Source organism: Triticum urartu, chromosome 4A (assembly GCF_056163025.1).
Source record: "Triticum urartu cultivar PI428250 chromosome 4A, HENAU_Tu73, whole genome shotgun sequence".
Lineage (NCBI taxonomy): Eukaryota > Viridiplantae > Streptophyta > Magnoliopsida > Poales > Poaceae > Triticum > Triticum urartu.
Genome location: NC_141876.1, coordinates 546,303,008 through 546,316,495, shown reverse-complemented (window position 1 = coordinate 546,316,495; position 13,488 = coordinate 546,303,008). Strand labels below are relative to the sequence as shown.

Sequence of the window (13,488 nt, the reverse complement as noted above, 5' to 3'; positions counted from 1 at the left end):
AATTGAGCACCTCCAAGCTCAAATCTATGACCTGCAAAACCAAAACTGTGAGTATGAATATAGATTCAAAAGGATGAGTTTGGCTGCAGATTTGAGGATCCCGGAGACTCGGTCATCCTTCTATGATGGTGAGCCTATGCCTTGGAAGAAGGACGACAAGCCTATGCCATCAACAACATCACCACCGTCTCCTCCAACAAAGAAGAATTGAGTATCTGGTATGAGCACTCCACTTGGCAACTGCCAAGCTTGGGGGAGTGCCCCGGTATAGTATCACCATCACTTTTATCTTTACCGTTTTTCTTAGTTCGATCCTTTTGGTAATATTTTGATCTAGTAGAATAAAAGTTCTTAGTATGATCTAGTTGTGAGTTTTGCTTTATTATCCTTCTATGTAATCAGACCTAATTTTAACAGCCGGTACGGTAACAATGAAAATGTCTCCCTCTTTAGTAATCAGTAATCGTTCGTGAATTCGAAGATTTTTCTTTGTTTATTTTACTTTCAGACGAATTCCGAGTCCTTGAGCTATATAATAAAGATTAGTGTTGAGTCAAGGGCTTGCTTATTTTTGCCATGATCCCAAATAAAAGAAAAGAAAAGAGAAAGAAATAAAAAGAAACAAAGAGATCATGTGACTCTTATGGAGAGTAATGAGCTCACATAGAAAGAGTATGATGAATAAAAGTTATTGAGGGTTGACAAACATAGTTTTGGTCATCGTTGCAATTAATTGGAAGTAATAAAGAAAGAGAGGTCTTCACATATAAATATACTATCTTGGACATCTTTTATGATTGTGAGCACTCATTAAAATATGACATGCTAAAGAGTTGACATTGGACAAGGAAGAAAACATAATGGGTTATGTTTTCTTACATCTGAGATAAATTATATTGTCTTGGATCCCCCAACATGTTGAGCTTGCCTTTCTCCCTCATGCTAGCCAAATTCATTGCACCAAGTAAAGATACTACTTGTGTTTCCAAATACCCTTAAACTAGTTTTGCCATGAGAGTCCACCATACCTACCTATGGATTGAGTAAGACCCATCAAGTAAGTTGTCATCGGTGCAAGCAATAAAAATTGCTCTCTAAATATGTATGATTGATTGGTGTGGTAGAAATAAGCTTTATACAATCGTGTGATATGGAAGTAATAAAAGCGACAGACTGCATAATAAAGGTCCATATCACAAGTGGCAATATAAAGTGATGTTCTTTCACATTAGGATTTTGTGCATCCAACCATAAAAGCGCATGACAACCTCTGCTTCCCTCTGCGAAGGGCCTATCTTTTTTACTTTTATCTCATACACTGCAAAAGAGTCATGGTGATCCTCACCCTTCCTTTTTACATTTTATCCTTTGGCAAGCACAATATGTTGGAAAGATCCTGGTATATATGGCTAATTGGATGTGAGTTTTCATGAACTATTACTGTTGACATTACCCTTGAGGTAAAACGTTGGGAGACAAAACTATAAGCCCCTATATTTCTCTGTGTCCGATTAAAACTCCATACCCATAAGTATTGCGTGAGTGTCAGCAATTGTGAAAGACTATATGATAGTTGAGTATGTGGACTTGCTGAAAAGCTCTTATACATTGACTCTTTCCTACGTTATGATAAATTGCAATTACTTCAATGACTGAGATTATAGTTTGTTAGTTTTCAATGAAGTTTACGATTCATACTTGATATTGTGATTGAATTATTACTCTAGCATAAGAAATCAAATGACAAGAATTATATAAGTTGCTGTTCTAAGAATGATCATGATGCCCTCATGTCTGTATTTTATTTTTATCGACACCTTCATCTCTAAACATGTGGACATTTTTTTCGATTTCGGCTTTTCGCTTGAGGACAAGCGAGGTCTAAGCTTGGGGGAGTTGATACGTCCATTTTGCATCATGCTTTTATATCAATATTTATTGCATTATGGCTGTTATTACACATTATGTCACAATACTTATGCCTATTCTTTCTTATTTTACAAAGTTTACATAAAGAGGGAGAATGCCGGCAACTGGGATTCTGGCTGGAAAAGGAGCAAACATTAGAGACCTATTCTGCACAGCTCCAAAAGTCCTGAAACTTCACGGATGATGTTTTCCAAATATAAAAAAAACATTGAGCGCAAGAACTTCACCAGGGGGGCCACACCCTGCCCACGAGGGTGGGGGGCGCGCCCTACCCCCTGGGCGCGCCCCCTACCTCGTGGCCCCCTGGTGGCCTTCTAGTGACCATCTTCTGCTATATGGACTCTTTCGATGGGAAAAAAATCATAAGCCATCTTCTCAGACGAAACTCCACCGCCACGAGGCGGAACCAATCTAGGGTTCTGGCGGGGCTGTTCTGCCGGGGAAACTTCCCTCCCGGAGGGGGAAATCATTGCCATTGTCATCACCAACGCTCCTCTCATCGGGAGAGGGCAATCTCCATCAACATCTTCATCAGCACCATCTCATCTCAAAACCCTAGTTCATCTCTTGTATCCAATTCTTGTCTCCAAGTCCGGGATTGGTGCTAGTAGGTTGCTAGTAGTGTTAATTACTCCTTGTAGTTGATGCTAGTTGGTTTAATTGGTGGAAGATCATATGTTCAGATCCTATATGCATATTAATACCCCTCTGATTATGAACATGTTTATGCTTTGTGAGTAGTTACTTTTGTTCCCAAGGACATGGGAGAAGTCTTGCTATTAGTAGTCATGTGAATTTGGTATTCGTTCGATATTTTGATGAGATGTATGTTGTCTCTCCTCTAGTGGTGTTATGTGAACGTCGACTACATGACACTTCACCATTGTTTGGGCCTAGAGGAAGGCATTGGGAAGTAATAAGTAGATGATGGGTTGCTAGAGTGACAGAAGCTTAAACCCTAGTTTATGCGTTGCTTCGTAAGGGGCTGATTTGGATCCATATGTTTCATGCTATGGTTAGGTTTACCTTAATACTTTTGTTGTATTTGCGGATGCTTGCAATAGAGGTTAATCATAAGTGGGATGCTTGTCCAAGTAAGGGTAGCACCCAAGCACCGGTCCACCCACATACCAAATTATCAAAGTACTAAACGCGAATCATATGAGCGTGATGAAAACTAGCTTGACGATATTCCCATGTGTCCTCGGGAGTGCTTTACATCATATAAGAGTTTGTCCAGGCTTGTCCTTTGCTACAAAAAGGATTGGGCCACCTTGTTGCACCTTATTTACTTTTGTTACTTGTTGCTTGTTACAAATTATCTTATCACAAAACTATCTGTTACCACTTATTTCAGTACTTGCAGAGAATACCTTGCTGGAAACCGCTTATCATTTCCTTCTGTTCCTCGTTGGGTTCGACACTCTTACTTATCAAAAGGACTATGATAGATCCCCTATACTTGTGGGTCATCAGTTTCCTATGGGAGTAAGCGTGGCAATGCCAGCTCCATTAGCAACGCCCAGCCCTCCACCGTCAGGCACACTAGCTGCAAAATGGATGACGAACGAGGTGATTAGTTTTTGTTTTTAGACCAAAAGACAATGCATTGAGTACCATACCCACGCCGTACGCACCTTCGTACATAACTTGGTCGCATGCTTGGTGTACGACTGGCACAACTTGGTCTCTCGTCGATCCAACCCCCAGTGCCTCCTGCATTGTCATCTGCCTAGTACATATGCGCCCACCCACTGCACACAATCCCATAGTTCTGACTAGTGAGAAGCAAGACCATTGCTAAAAACGCCGATAAACACATCTAGCAATCGTGTCAACTCACAGTTTACTGCTGGTCCTTTTCCCTTACGGTCTTCGATCATTGGCTTATCTTGAACTTCATCAACACCCATTGGTTCCGAAACAACAATTTCTGCAAAAAGGGAAGGCATAATTAGTACATGTATGAAGATCGAACGGACGGCGCGGCTAATTGAGAACGGTTTCTAATCAACTGTATACCTTTTGCACGCTCCATCGGAGACACATGCACGTTATGGTTCTGGCTTCCGGAGGCTAGTGAAATACCTGCTTCCCCAGCTGGCATCAATAGGAACAATCCATATTTCAGTTTGTCTTGAAACATGCCAACGATTGAAAAAATGCAATAAGTTTTTGCTTTTCTATCATGGCCATGCGCACCTGGGGGGCTACGTGTTTCCTCGTTACAGACTACAACAGCCATCAGAGATCGAGCAGCTTCACGTGAAGTAGCAGCTAGGTCTTGCATGATATCTATTTGAAAGTCACATTTTAACGCCAGTCGCTTGTGTTAGACGGATAAGTCAATTATTTATAGCAATAACACAACAGCGTGCTAAAACTCATGCATTCTGCATGCATCGCATGGCCCACTCCCATGCAAAAACATCACAGCCACACATGGGCCCCACTACTGCATGCATGCAAGACCAAACATTTCCATGCACGCACATGCTGACTTCTAACCCATTTCGCAGAGTGCATGCATGGCCAACTTGAAAACAAAGCTAAAAATAATTGAAACTACAACATGTTGCAAGAGGACAGACGAAAGATTACCTGTTTTGCTTCTTGGCACATGAGAAGACAGTGTGACGTTGGGAAACGCCGCCGCCATTGGAGCCTGCCTCTTCACCCTGGCCATGAAATCCTCGAGTGTGTCTTCTAGATCTCTTTGTCGTTTGGCTTCCGCCTTGCACCGTATTTCCGCCAGCACCTTCTCCTTGGCATCATCCACCATCTTCAAGAACTCCTCCCTTTTCTTGAACTGATGTGCCACTGCCTCCTTAAGTGCGGCCAGAATCTAATAGATGAGCCATGGACAAAAAAGCCGGATTAGTTTTTTGTGCTTCTGACAACCAAACCAAATAAGACAAATCCCCGCGGTAGCAAACAAGATACAAAATCGCACCTGCGCAGGTATCTCTGTCCCATGGGCCACAGCAAATCCAGGCGGGCTGGCGCACACACCAGGGCTTGGGGTGGTCCAAGAATATGCGGGCGGTGCACTCCCAGATGGCACATTAATTGCCGGCGATCTAGGGACATCAGATACCTGCAAGGGAATAATCGAACAGAATGTTAGCAACCATGTAGAATTTAATGAGCTAGCATTTAAGACGATTTGTTTACCTCGAAGACTGCATCCACTCCGTTCTTGGCTGCGTGCTTGCGGATCTGAAGCTTCATCAACAGATTGGAGTACGACGCCATCCGAGGAAGTGGTAGCTGCTCACGCCCTTCCATGCCATGCTCATGGTAGTCACAGAAGATGATCTTCAATTTGTAGAATCAATTAAACCAAATGAAATCAGTGACCATTTTGCATTACTCGCATGCATGTGCTAGTAAACAAACGGATTTTGCTTGGCTAACCTGAGGAACAAGGAGGCACCCCTGAAGAGAAAGCTGAGATGGCTCATGCAACAAATCATCCCTCAGTTTTGCTGCAGCCTCTCTCAACCCCTCCACTACGTAGTCACACAAATCATATTCCGATATTTTGTTAGGCTCAGCAAGAACAGGCAACAGCTCATTCGAAATCTTCGGATGGGCTCCTCTAGGAAGAAGAAATGTGGATGCTGCGATGATTGTGCATGCGGCCATCATTTTCTCTCTCTCCGCTCCCACGATTGCTATTTTGCTAGCGTTTTGCACTATCTTTTTAACTCTCACAATCGGAATCTTGCATGTTTTGGGCACGTCAGTCTCTAAGATGGCATGCAACTTCCCTAGCAACTCTTCCCGGTCTGGCAAGCGAGCACCAGCCCGAATATCTATCTTTTTCCTGCTAGGGTTCAATCCTATGCATTTTGCTACCTCCCTAGAGTCAATCACAACAAAGTTTCCATCCCCCATGTCCATCTTCACAGTTTCGGGATCTATCCTAGCGAGCAAGGACATGCAAAATATGCGATTATTATTGCCTAAAGCCTTGAGCTTGCAAAACTGCTCCATCCCTACCCCCGCGAAAACAGACTTGATGTTGGGGTTCCATTCCGCGGCAATCATTTGGATCATACCGGCGTTGTAGGCGGTGTTCAGGACGGGCATCTTCTTGGCGGCAGCCATTGAAGAGGAAGAAGCAAGATCCGGTTGAGCTGCAGGCGAGTAGTTCCTAGGTCTCTGCCCCATCTCAACCAGCAAGCTGCCAGCAAAATCAAAGAAAAAACAGCAACACAAAAATGTGTTAGGACTTGACAGAAATCCGGGGCAAGAGTGAAAAAGAGAGAGATGAACGAGTGATGAGAGCAATAGTAGTCACCTTTGTTCTTGCTCCCTCCCCCTTGCTATGCCAAGCCCCGGTACTGTGCTAGCGTTGTTGATGTATCCCTCTGTACCAGCAACACCTTATTTTATAGTCAAGTGCCGGCCGAACAGCTCCATGTGCTCACCACTGTGTACCAACCAAGTGGCTGCCCAACCATCCACGTATTAACCGTATCTAGGCCACAAAATATCATCTCCCCATCTCCCCCCACTCACTAAATGAGCCAGGGACGCTAACAATTATTAACCACCAAAAAATTCGCGCTCATAAACACAAAATCATGAGCAATTCCTCCTCAAGCATAGCCGTCGATGCGAACAGAATTTGAAAATCGATTAACTTGCTAAACAAATAGCTTTGCACAACGGGGAAACAAGGTTTTGCCCATGCATACTTAGGATACATAGCACACCTACTAAATAAAACATGCACGTACATTTGCATGCGCGTTAATAGCATAGCACTGGCCTCTACAAATCTAAATTTTTGCTCGCTTGCATGGAGGGATCTCGGTGTCATCTTCTTCGCAGCCAGCGCCTACAGTACCAGTCGCCGACATGTGGTCCCCCTCCTCCAGCTCGCATGCCTCTACTTGCACTGCATGCGCCATGCAAGGATCAAACTCCACCGTCTCCTCCTCACAAGAGAAAACAGGAAGCTCCACCCCAAGATCACCCTGGTGTCAAGAAATTTTCAAACGCACAGCATTAGACCAAAAAAAATCTTCCTCTCGTTATGACTAGTAACAAATCCAAATTCTCACATTATCCACCACCGTCTCGTCCACCTCAGCCTCTGCACCAACGACAGGTCCTTGCCCCAGCACACTTGCCTGCCAGTGCACAAAAACATATCATTTAGCTAGGCCAAACAAGGGATTTGCATGGAAACTAGGAAAAAAATAGTTACATCGTCATCGACGCTTGCAACCCCAGAAGAGTGATCAGGAAAAAACAGAGCGTCAAGCCCGACGACGTCACTAAGAACCTGGATCACATTAAAACTGCTAGTATCAGAAAATATCTGATTAGAGCTATCTATATCAATCCCTTTGCCATGTGATAGTCGTACCTGCACACCGCCTACTGTCAATGTGGAGCCAGACGTTTCGGTGAGATTAGAGCTTGGGGACACGGTGCTGCTGGGCGCCATCTCTCCACTGTTCGAATGGGTTTCTAGGGTCCGTGCCACCTGCATAAATAGAGGACGAAAATTTTCATTTTCCCTCCCAAGCGAAGAGATTCAAATTTCAAACTACCAAGGGCGCATCACATGCATAGGTTACAATTTTGAATTTTGTGGTCACGGTGAGCACACAAATCACCTCGACGGTACGGCATGGCCATTTTCTCTCACAAAGCTAGGGCCTATGCGCCGCTGCATTAACTCGAGCACAGATGGGCGGGGCGGTGCATCTGCGCACCTCTCTTGTCAACTATCTGCCATCGCGTGGGGCAGCGAGAAAGTAGCGTCATGATCAACGAGGAAAAGGTTTTGGGAACATTGTTCCCATCAGTTGTCACTTGACAACACAACGGGAGACCGTGAGGCGTGGTGAGCAGCCACACTTGCCAAGGAATGCTCCCGCCCCCTCCTCGCACCCCATCTGTTCGTCCCACCCCCTGACTAAATGTGCAATGGGAAATCCTAAATGCTTACTTCCTACATGCCATCAGTATATCACGCACTAATTTTTTCATAAACATTCATTAAAAAAACACTCAAGCTTGCCTTGGATGATGATTTGCATCTTCAAAAACACTCAATCAAACAATGGTACTCGCATGCTAGCTGATTCGCCATGGATCTCTGCGCCATCCCACGCGCAGTGCCTCTACTGGTTTAATTGTTGTACCCTGCCTCACGAACATCTGTGCTCGACACGTGAGGCGTGCTCTCCCTTCCATCCCGCTGACGGAGCAATGGAGGCCCCTACAAAAGCTATAGCAATGCCTTGTCAGGATCATCATCCATCAAAGCACGCCCCTGCTAGTTTAAAAAAATGCACCCTGTGCCCATGCATGGTACACAAAAAATGTGACAGAAAAACATTGGCGCATGTACGAGCAATATGGCAACCACGCGACCGATCCATCAGTTACCAAAATCAGCCAACACAATATACCTCTTAACGAAATCATGCTGCGTTTGTGAGCAAGCCTATAGCCGAGCAAACAATCTTGGCACATGGAGTTAAGCATAGAAACATTTGTAACTTCAAAGTGCAGCCCAGCAATATTGTTGTCCTTGCCCACAATAGTCATGCAGGAAAAAAAAACTAGGATGAAATAGTTAGCACACAAAGCCAAAACTATTGGCAACAGGAAGATGCAATAAGTTGCATGTACGCCGATGTCCAAATGGCTACGGGGAACATCATGGCAAGCTAAGAAACACAAGGACAAAAAATCACCCACACGATCAGTCCCCTTACCCAGAAAATGTTCTTAAATGAACTATAAGAAATTAGGCTCGAACGGTGCACTTTTCTTAGTGCCGCAGGCATTCCGTCGATGTCCAACCACCCCATAGTTGCTACACTTCGGCAAATTCCTTGGAGCCTTTGGCAAATCTCCTCTTTGTGGGCAGGTTGTGCATTTGTGACCTTGCAATCTGCAAATTGTACAGAATCTGGACCTCTTAAGATGATTCTCATAAGGAGCTTTGTCTCGACTTGTCGTTGGTCTTCCCCTCTGTCGTTTTTTCTGATGCACCCCCAGACCTGAACAATTTGAATCAGCATCTCCATTATCCGCATCTTCACCACCACCATTTTCCCGGATCCCCCCTTTGTAGCACTGGCTACCAAAAGTTGATGCTTCTCTCACTCTGCAAGCCCTAAACCATCCTTTTCTACACTCAAAGGCATCAAAGTTGCATGCACCTCCTTCATCATACTCATGAAAACTTCATAACATTGAACATTGCTGTCACCAAGCACCACACACTCATGCGCTTTCATGTACATAGTGTGATGCCTAAATGTATCACTAGCAGGAGGCCCTCTGTCTTTCTGGTACCTGACCAAGTGTTCCGGGAGAATGTCACGAGCCTGTCTTGTCCAATGCTTCATTATGTGCTTCTCAGGTATTTTGCCAAACGGAAGTGAACCATCACCTGCATAAGATTATACTGGACATCAATCAACTAGTCTCATATGGACAAACAGAGCGAGAACATGATTTTATTTAGTCATCACAAAGGATACAAACCTGCAAAGTATGGCAGAACACTAAGCCAGAATGTTCAAACATGCCACACTCGCAGCTGAAAAAACTTTCATCCTCATTGACTTCAATTTTGAACTGGACTTTACTCCATTTATCTCTGTTCGCTGCTTCAACATGTGTCGACTTATAAATCCTCCTAGGAACAATCTCATCCAGTACATGTGCACCACATTTGTACAACTCTTCACCAAACTTCTCAAACATGGCCCTCGTGTAAACTTTGCTAGCATGCCTCTCCAACGGAAGGTTAAATCTAAGAGATACGCCACTCTGCAACCGGAATAAACACACACACATCACAAATGTTAGGATGTCAACCCATTTTCAAGTATGAAGGCTTACAGAGAAAGTAGGACATTTTAAATACTCGTTTTCAATGAACACAAATGTAGGGGGAACGATGGAGATTTTAACCAGTGATGTTCTTTTCTCCTGGAAGCTTTCTTCCGATTGTCGGTCAAATTGAAGCTTCTCAAACTGCTTGAGGAACAGATGCATTGGACATCCTGGAGGCACGTACCCCTTCAGCAGGTGATTTGCGCTCTCACTCCTTTGTGTGCTCGTCATTTTAGCACAGAAGACACCCATGAAATATGGTTTAGCCCATTTATGGCGGACTTCGTATATCTGCGTTAGAAACGGATGTTTCTTGAGTGAGTACTTGTCCAACATCTGCTGCCACCCTTGCTCAAATTCCTCCTCCGCGGTCATGTGATGTACAATCTTGTGAAACTCCATTTTGAATTCTCTGTTCTTGCTCCAAAGCACACCCATTGACTCTTTCACTTTTTTCAGGACATGCCACTTGCACCAACGATGTACTGTGTTTGGCATTTCTGCCTCAATTGCAATTTCCATAGAGCGTGCTTGATCTGTAAGTATAGTTTGTGGATGCTTCCCACCAACCATACGTATGAACTCCTGGAACACCCACTTGAAAGATTCTTCTTTCTCATCTCTCATCATGACCCCTCCAAAGATTATACTCTGAAAGTGATTGTTGACACCAACGAAAAGACCAAACGACATGTCATATAGGTTGGTCCTGTATGTTGTGTCAAATGTAATTGCATCACCGAAATACCGATACTGATCACACACCCTACTTGTAACCCACATGAGTGTTTTTATCCTGCTGTCTTCATCTAATTGCACGGTGTAATTGAAGTCAGGGTCATTTGCTTTCATATCAGCCAGAATTTCCATTCTTTTCATAGCGTCAGAGTCTGACTGGTCCTTGTTCAGCTTCCTACATAGTGTCTTCAATGAACGCTTTGTAAATGGCACATTTTCAACTGAGCCAAAAAAACTCCCCACAATGCTGAAAACCTTCCCAAGACCAACATTATTATCGCGGAGTTGTTTCACCAGATCCTTTGTGTATCTATCGATGTGCCTGTGTGACTTCCAATGCGTTTTTTCTCCACATGTCACAAACAGCGGGTGGTTATGGCCAGATTTGAACAATGATATGTACAAACCGTTGTCCTTTGAACGGAGCAATCTAATCATGGCTTCACACCCGCACCTTGATGATCAACTATTTTCCCTCATTGGTTTTCCCTGCAGACACGGTAGCAAGTACAGAATAAATGTCAGCTACAGATTACCCAAGGTTATCTAGTGCATTACTGCAACCAAATAACAGATCACATTATAGAAGAAAAAAAATAACTAATTACATATTGATTATCGACATATTAGTGCACATACCGCACAAGCACACAATATTTCTTGCATACATCTCTTCCGATTAACATTCAGTCTGCTTTTCGCAAGCCTCACCTCGAAACCATATTCCCATGAATAGAGGTTGTAGAACTCATAGGCTTCATCCAACAAGTCAAAAGATGTGCCAATTGTTGGATTGACAACTAGCCCGGATTTTGTCTCTGCATAAGCACGAACTGACAATTCAAGTGTTGTTTTCCTATCAGCGTTCATCTCCCTCTCCTCAGGTGCCTTCCCAATCCTAACCCTGCAAATAGTGTTTTTGTGGAAAAAAAACATGGATGAAAATGCTCAATTACCATCGAAACAAAATATTTCAACATAAAGAACGTCAGGCATAATCGCTACATCCATCCATGTAACAAACCTAGAAAGTTAGCTCAAACAAATCATATAAATCCAAACTACATATTACAGATCCCAGTATTCTAAGAATCTCATTCACCTCCAAAATCATAAAAAGACCACATACATATGCCATGGATACATTTTTATCCCACACGAACAGCGAAACAAAAATCCAAAACAGATCACACGGCTCATGCAGCGACCCAACTCCTATAAACTGAAACTCTTTTAGCTATAATGCTATCATCATTGCGTCAAACAAACGAATCTAGCTCACTAAAAATGGCACAAATAAATCGGTAATTGACTAATGCATCTACGACCATAACCACTTCCTTCGGTGTGAAAAACAAAAGACTAGAGATAACAGTTCCAACTTGACAAACGAAACCAACGCATTATAATGCCACAATAAATCGGTAATTGACTAACGCATCTACAACCCAATGAACTTGTGTAGCTGTCGAAGTCAATTCCCCAAACAAAACAGATCCAACTTAAGCTTGCACAAGTTTTCCACCACATGTCCCTAATTAGACACCAAATACATGTTACTTTCTCATATCAATATCTCACAACAAAAACCAACCGTCATCTATACTGCACAACAATCCAAGGAAGGCGTACTAACCGCCGGATCAAGCAATATAGTCATAGTCTGGCAAAACAAATCAATGTTCGTGCTAAACAATAGCCAAATAGACGAGGAAAATATTGTTATGCAAATGGTGCCCCCCTGACTAACCTTCGCATCCACCCGCTGGTCGCTTCGGAGCAAACGTCATATGTGGCCCCCTTTCCCATGGCCTGTGGCTCGCCGGCGGCGACCGCCTCCACATTCACAGCGCTCATGGAATCCTGAGACTCCAGTGGCATTACCGGAGAGCTCCACACGGCATCTCCGTCAATGGCCCTGCAAGAAATCAAATCTAGCTACATGAGTCCATATCTTACAATGGCAAGCGGCGCTCCGCCATCGGTGGGAAGATGCTCGCCGGTGAAAAAATGGTGGAGGAGACTACACGTACCCGTTTAACTGTAGGCCATTGGTAGACATGGCGACAGAACAGCTTCGAGGCGACGCCGGAACAGCTTTGAGGAGGCGCCGTCGCCGGCCCAGGCGGGTGCGTAGAGGAAGGGGATGGAATAGAAAATCTGTCGTGTGGCTCTGCTCTGATCCACTAGATTTCCCGTCGCGGCGAGGGGGGTCATCTATTACGACGACCTGTGCTATTTCGAACCAGCCCATGGGCCACATTTCCCTGGTGCACGTCATGTGAGCATTGGCAGAAGCAGGAATCAGAATCCAGGAATGGGCCGAACAGAATACGCTTATGCGAGCGCTAGGCGTATGCCGGACCGTATTTCATCCTATAGGCCTGGCACAAACCTGGCCCGAACTGACGCATTGCACATCCCAAGGCCCAAAAGAACGCGCAAATTAACGGCCTGCCTGGTGCTCGGCCGCCATAAGCCCGCACTCAGAGTGTCATATACTATTACATGAATATACAGTACATATGCTACTACCTTTAATTAATTATAGCGTATAGTATAATACATAGAGTATAGTATCATATATAGATCATATTTATTGCCATGCATGACACAAATTAGCATCGCATTTAACATGATACGGTATCTACCTACTATATGTAACTCTAACCCTATTTAGATATATTTAATTCTTTGCCACATCAGTATATTGCTATTTCCGAGTGCATGACATCGTCATCTATGATACCACCACTATGGCCAGCCTTATATAGTGAGGAGTATCATATATACTATATATATATAGTATCATGCATATGATACTACGTACGTAGTGCATATATAGTATCATAAAGTAGTACTAGCTCCCTATGTAAACTAATATAAGAGCGTTTAGACTACTAAATAGTGACCTAAACACTCTTATATTAGTTTACGGAGGAA

At 43.8% G+C, this 13,488-nt stretch overlaps 3 protein-coding genes across 4 annotated transcripts; all 3 read right to left on the bottom strand.

Annotated features, from left to right (window-relative positions):
- Nucleotides 1-3,308: 3,308 nt before the first annotated feature.
- LOC147976523 (uncharacterized) lies at nt 3,309-5,350 on the bottom strand. The gene is made up of 8 exons (XM_087519802.1): nt 5,104-5,350; nt 4,883-5,026; nt 4,531-4,774; nt 4,132-4,224; nt 3,952-4,029; nt 3,773-3,862; nt 3,567-3,683; nt 3,309-3,478 (listed from the first exon to the last, which is right to left on the bottom strand). Exons 1-8 carry the CDS (start codon nt 5,215-5,217, stop codon nt 3,402-3,404), a joined length of 957 nt encoding a protein of 318 aa, XP_087375928.1. The 5' UTR covers nt 5,218-5,350; the 3' UTR covers nt 3,309-3,401.
- A 1,220-nt stretch (nt 5,351-6,570) lies between these two features.
- LOC147976522 (protein FAR1-RELATED SEQUENCE 5-like) lies at nt 6,571-11,034 on the bottom strand. Of its 2 annotated transcripts, XM_087518841.1 has the most exons (6): nt 9,454-10,145; nt 8,676-9,358; nt 7,313-7,432; nt 7,151-7,228; nt 7,005-7,073; nt 6,571-6,917 (listed from the first exon to the last, which is right to left on the bottom strand). In XM_087518841.1, exons 2-6 carry the CDS (start codon nt 9,012-9,014, stop codon nt 6,720-6,722), a joined length of 804 nt encoding a protein of 267 aa, XP_087374967.1. In that variant the 5' UTR covers nt 9,015-9,358; nt 9,454-10,145; the 3' UTR covers nt 6,571-6,719. The 2 variants fall into 2 exon arrangements, with proteins under 2 accessions (XP_087374967.1, XP_087374966.1); XM_087518840.1 differs by lacking the exons at nt 6,571-6,917; nt 7,005-7,073; nt 7,151-7,228; nt 7,313-7,432 and having other exon boundaries at nt 9,069-9,358; nt 9,454-9,741; nt 9,886-11,034.
- LOC125552653 (uncharacterized) lies at nt 11,008-12,826 on the bottom strand. The gene is made up of 4 exons (XM_087520890.1): nt 12,579-12,826; nt 12,296-12,463; nt 11,257-11,449; nt 11,008-11,034 (listed from the first exon to the last, which is right to left on the bottom strand). Exons 1-4 carry the CDS (start codon nt 12,824-12,826, stop codon nt 11,008-11,010), a joined length of 636 nt encoding a protein of 211 aa, XP_087377016.1.
- Nucleotides 12,827-13,488: the final 662 nt, after the last annotated feature.

What these genes read in the sequence shown, in the direction of transcription:
- LOC147976522 (XM_087518840.1), bottom strand. Translation starts at nt 10,983, where the DNA reads ATGATTAGATTGCTCCGTTCAAAGGACAACGGTTTGTACATATCATTG. An exon ending in AGGAGAAAAGAACATCACTG is followed by an intron (nt 9,742 to 9,885) that starts GTTAAAATCTCC and finishes TTCCGGTTGCAG; the next exon opens with AGTGGCGTATCTCTTAGATT. An exon ending in TGTTCTGCCATACTTTGCAG is followed by an intron (nt 9,359 to 9,453) that starts GTTTGTATCCTT and finishes AATCTTATGCAG; the next exon opens with GTGATGGTTCACTTCCGTTT.
- LOC147976523 (XM_087519802.1), bottom strand. Translation starts at nt 5,217, where the DNA reads ATGGAAGGGCGTGAGCAGCTACCACTTCCTCGGATGGCGTCGTACTCC. An exon ending in GGACAGAGATACCTGCGCAG is followed by an intron (nt 4,775 to 4,882) that starts GTGCGATTTTGT and finishes CTCATCTATTAG; the next exon opens with ATTCTGGCCGCACTTAAGGA. An exon ending in TCCGATGGAGCGTGCAAAAG is followed by an intron (nt 3,863 to 3,951) that starts GTATACAGTTGA and finishes CCCTTTTTGCAG; the next exon opens with AAATTGTTGTTTCGGAACCA.
- LOC125552653 (XM_087520890.1), bottom strand. Translation starts at nt 12,826, where the DNA reads ATGACGTGCACCAGGGAAATGTGGCCCATGGGCTGGTTCGAAATAGCA. An exon ending in ACCAGCGGGTGGATGCGAAG is followed by an intron (nt 11,450 to 12,295) that starts GTTAGTCAGGGG and finishes CACTATTTGCAG; the next exon opens with GGTTAGGATTGGGAAGGCAC. An exon ending in CATGGGAATATGGTTTCGAG is followed by an intron (nt 11,035 to 11,256) that starts GTGAGGCTTGCG and finishes CCGTGTCTGCAG; the next exon opens with GGAAAACCAATGAGGGAAAA.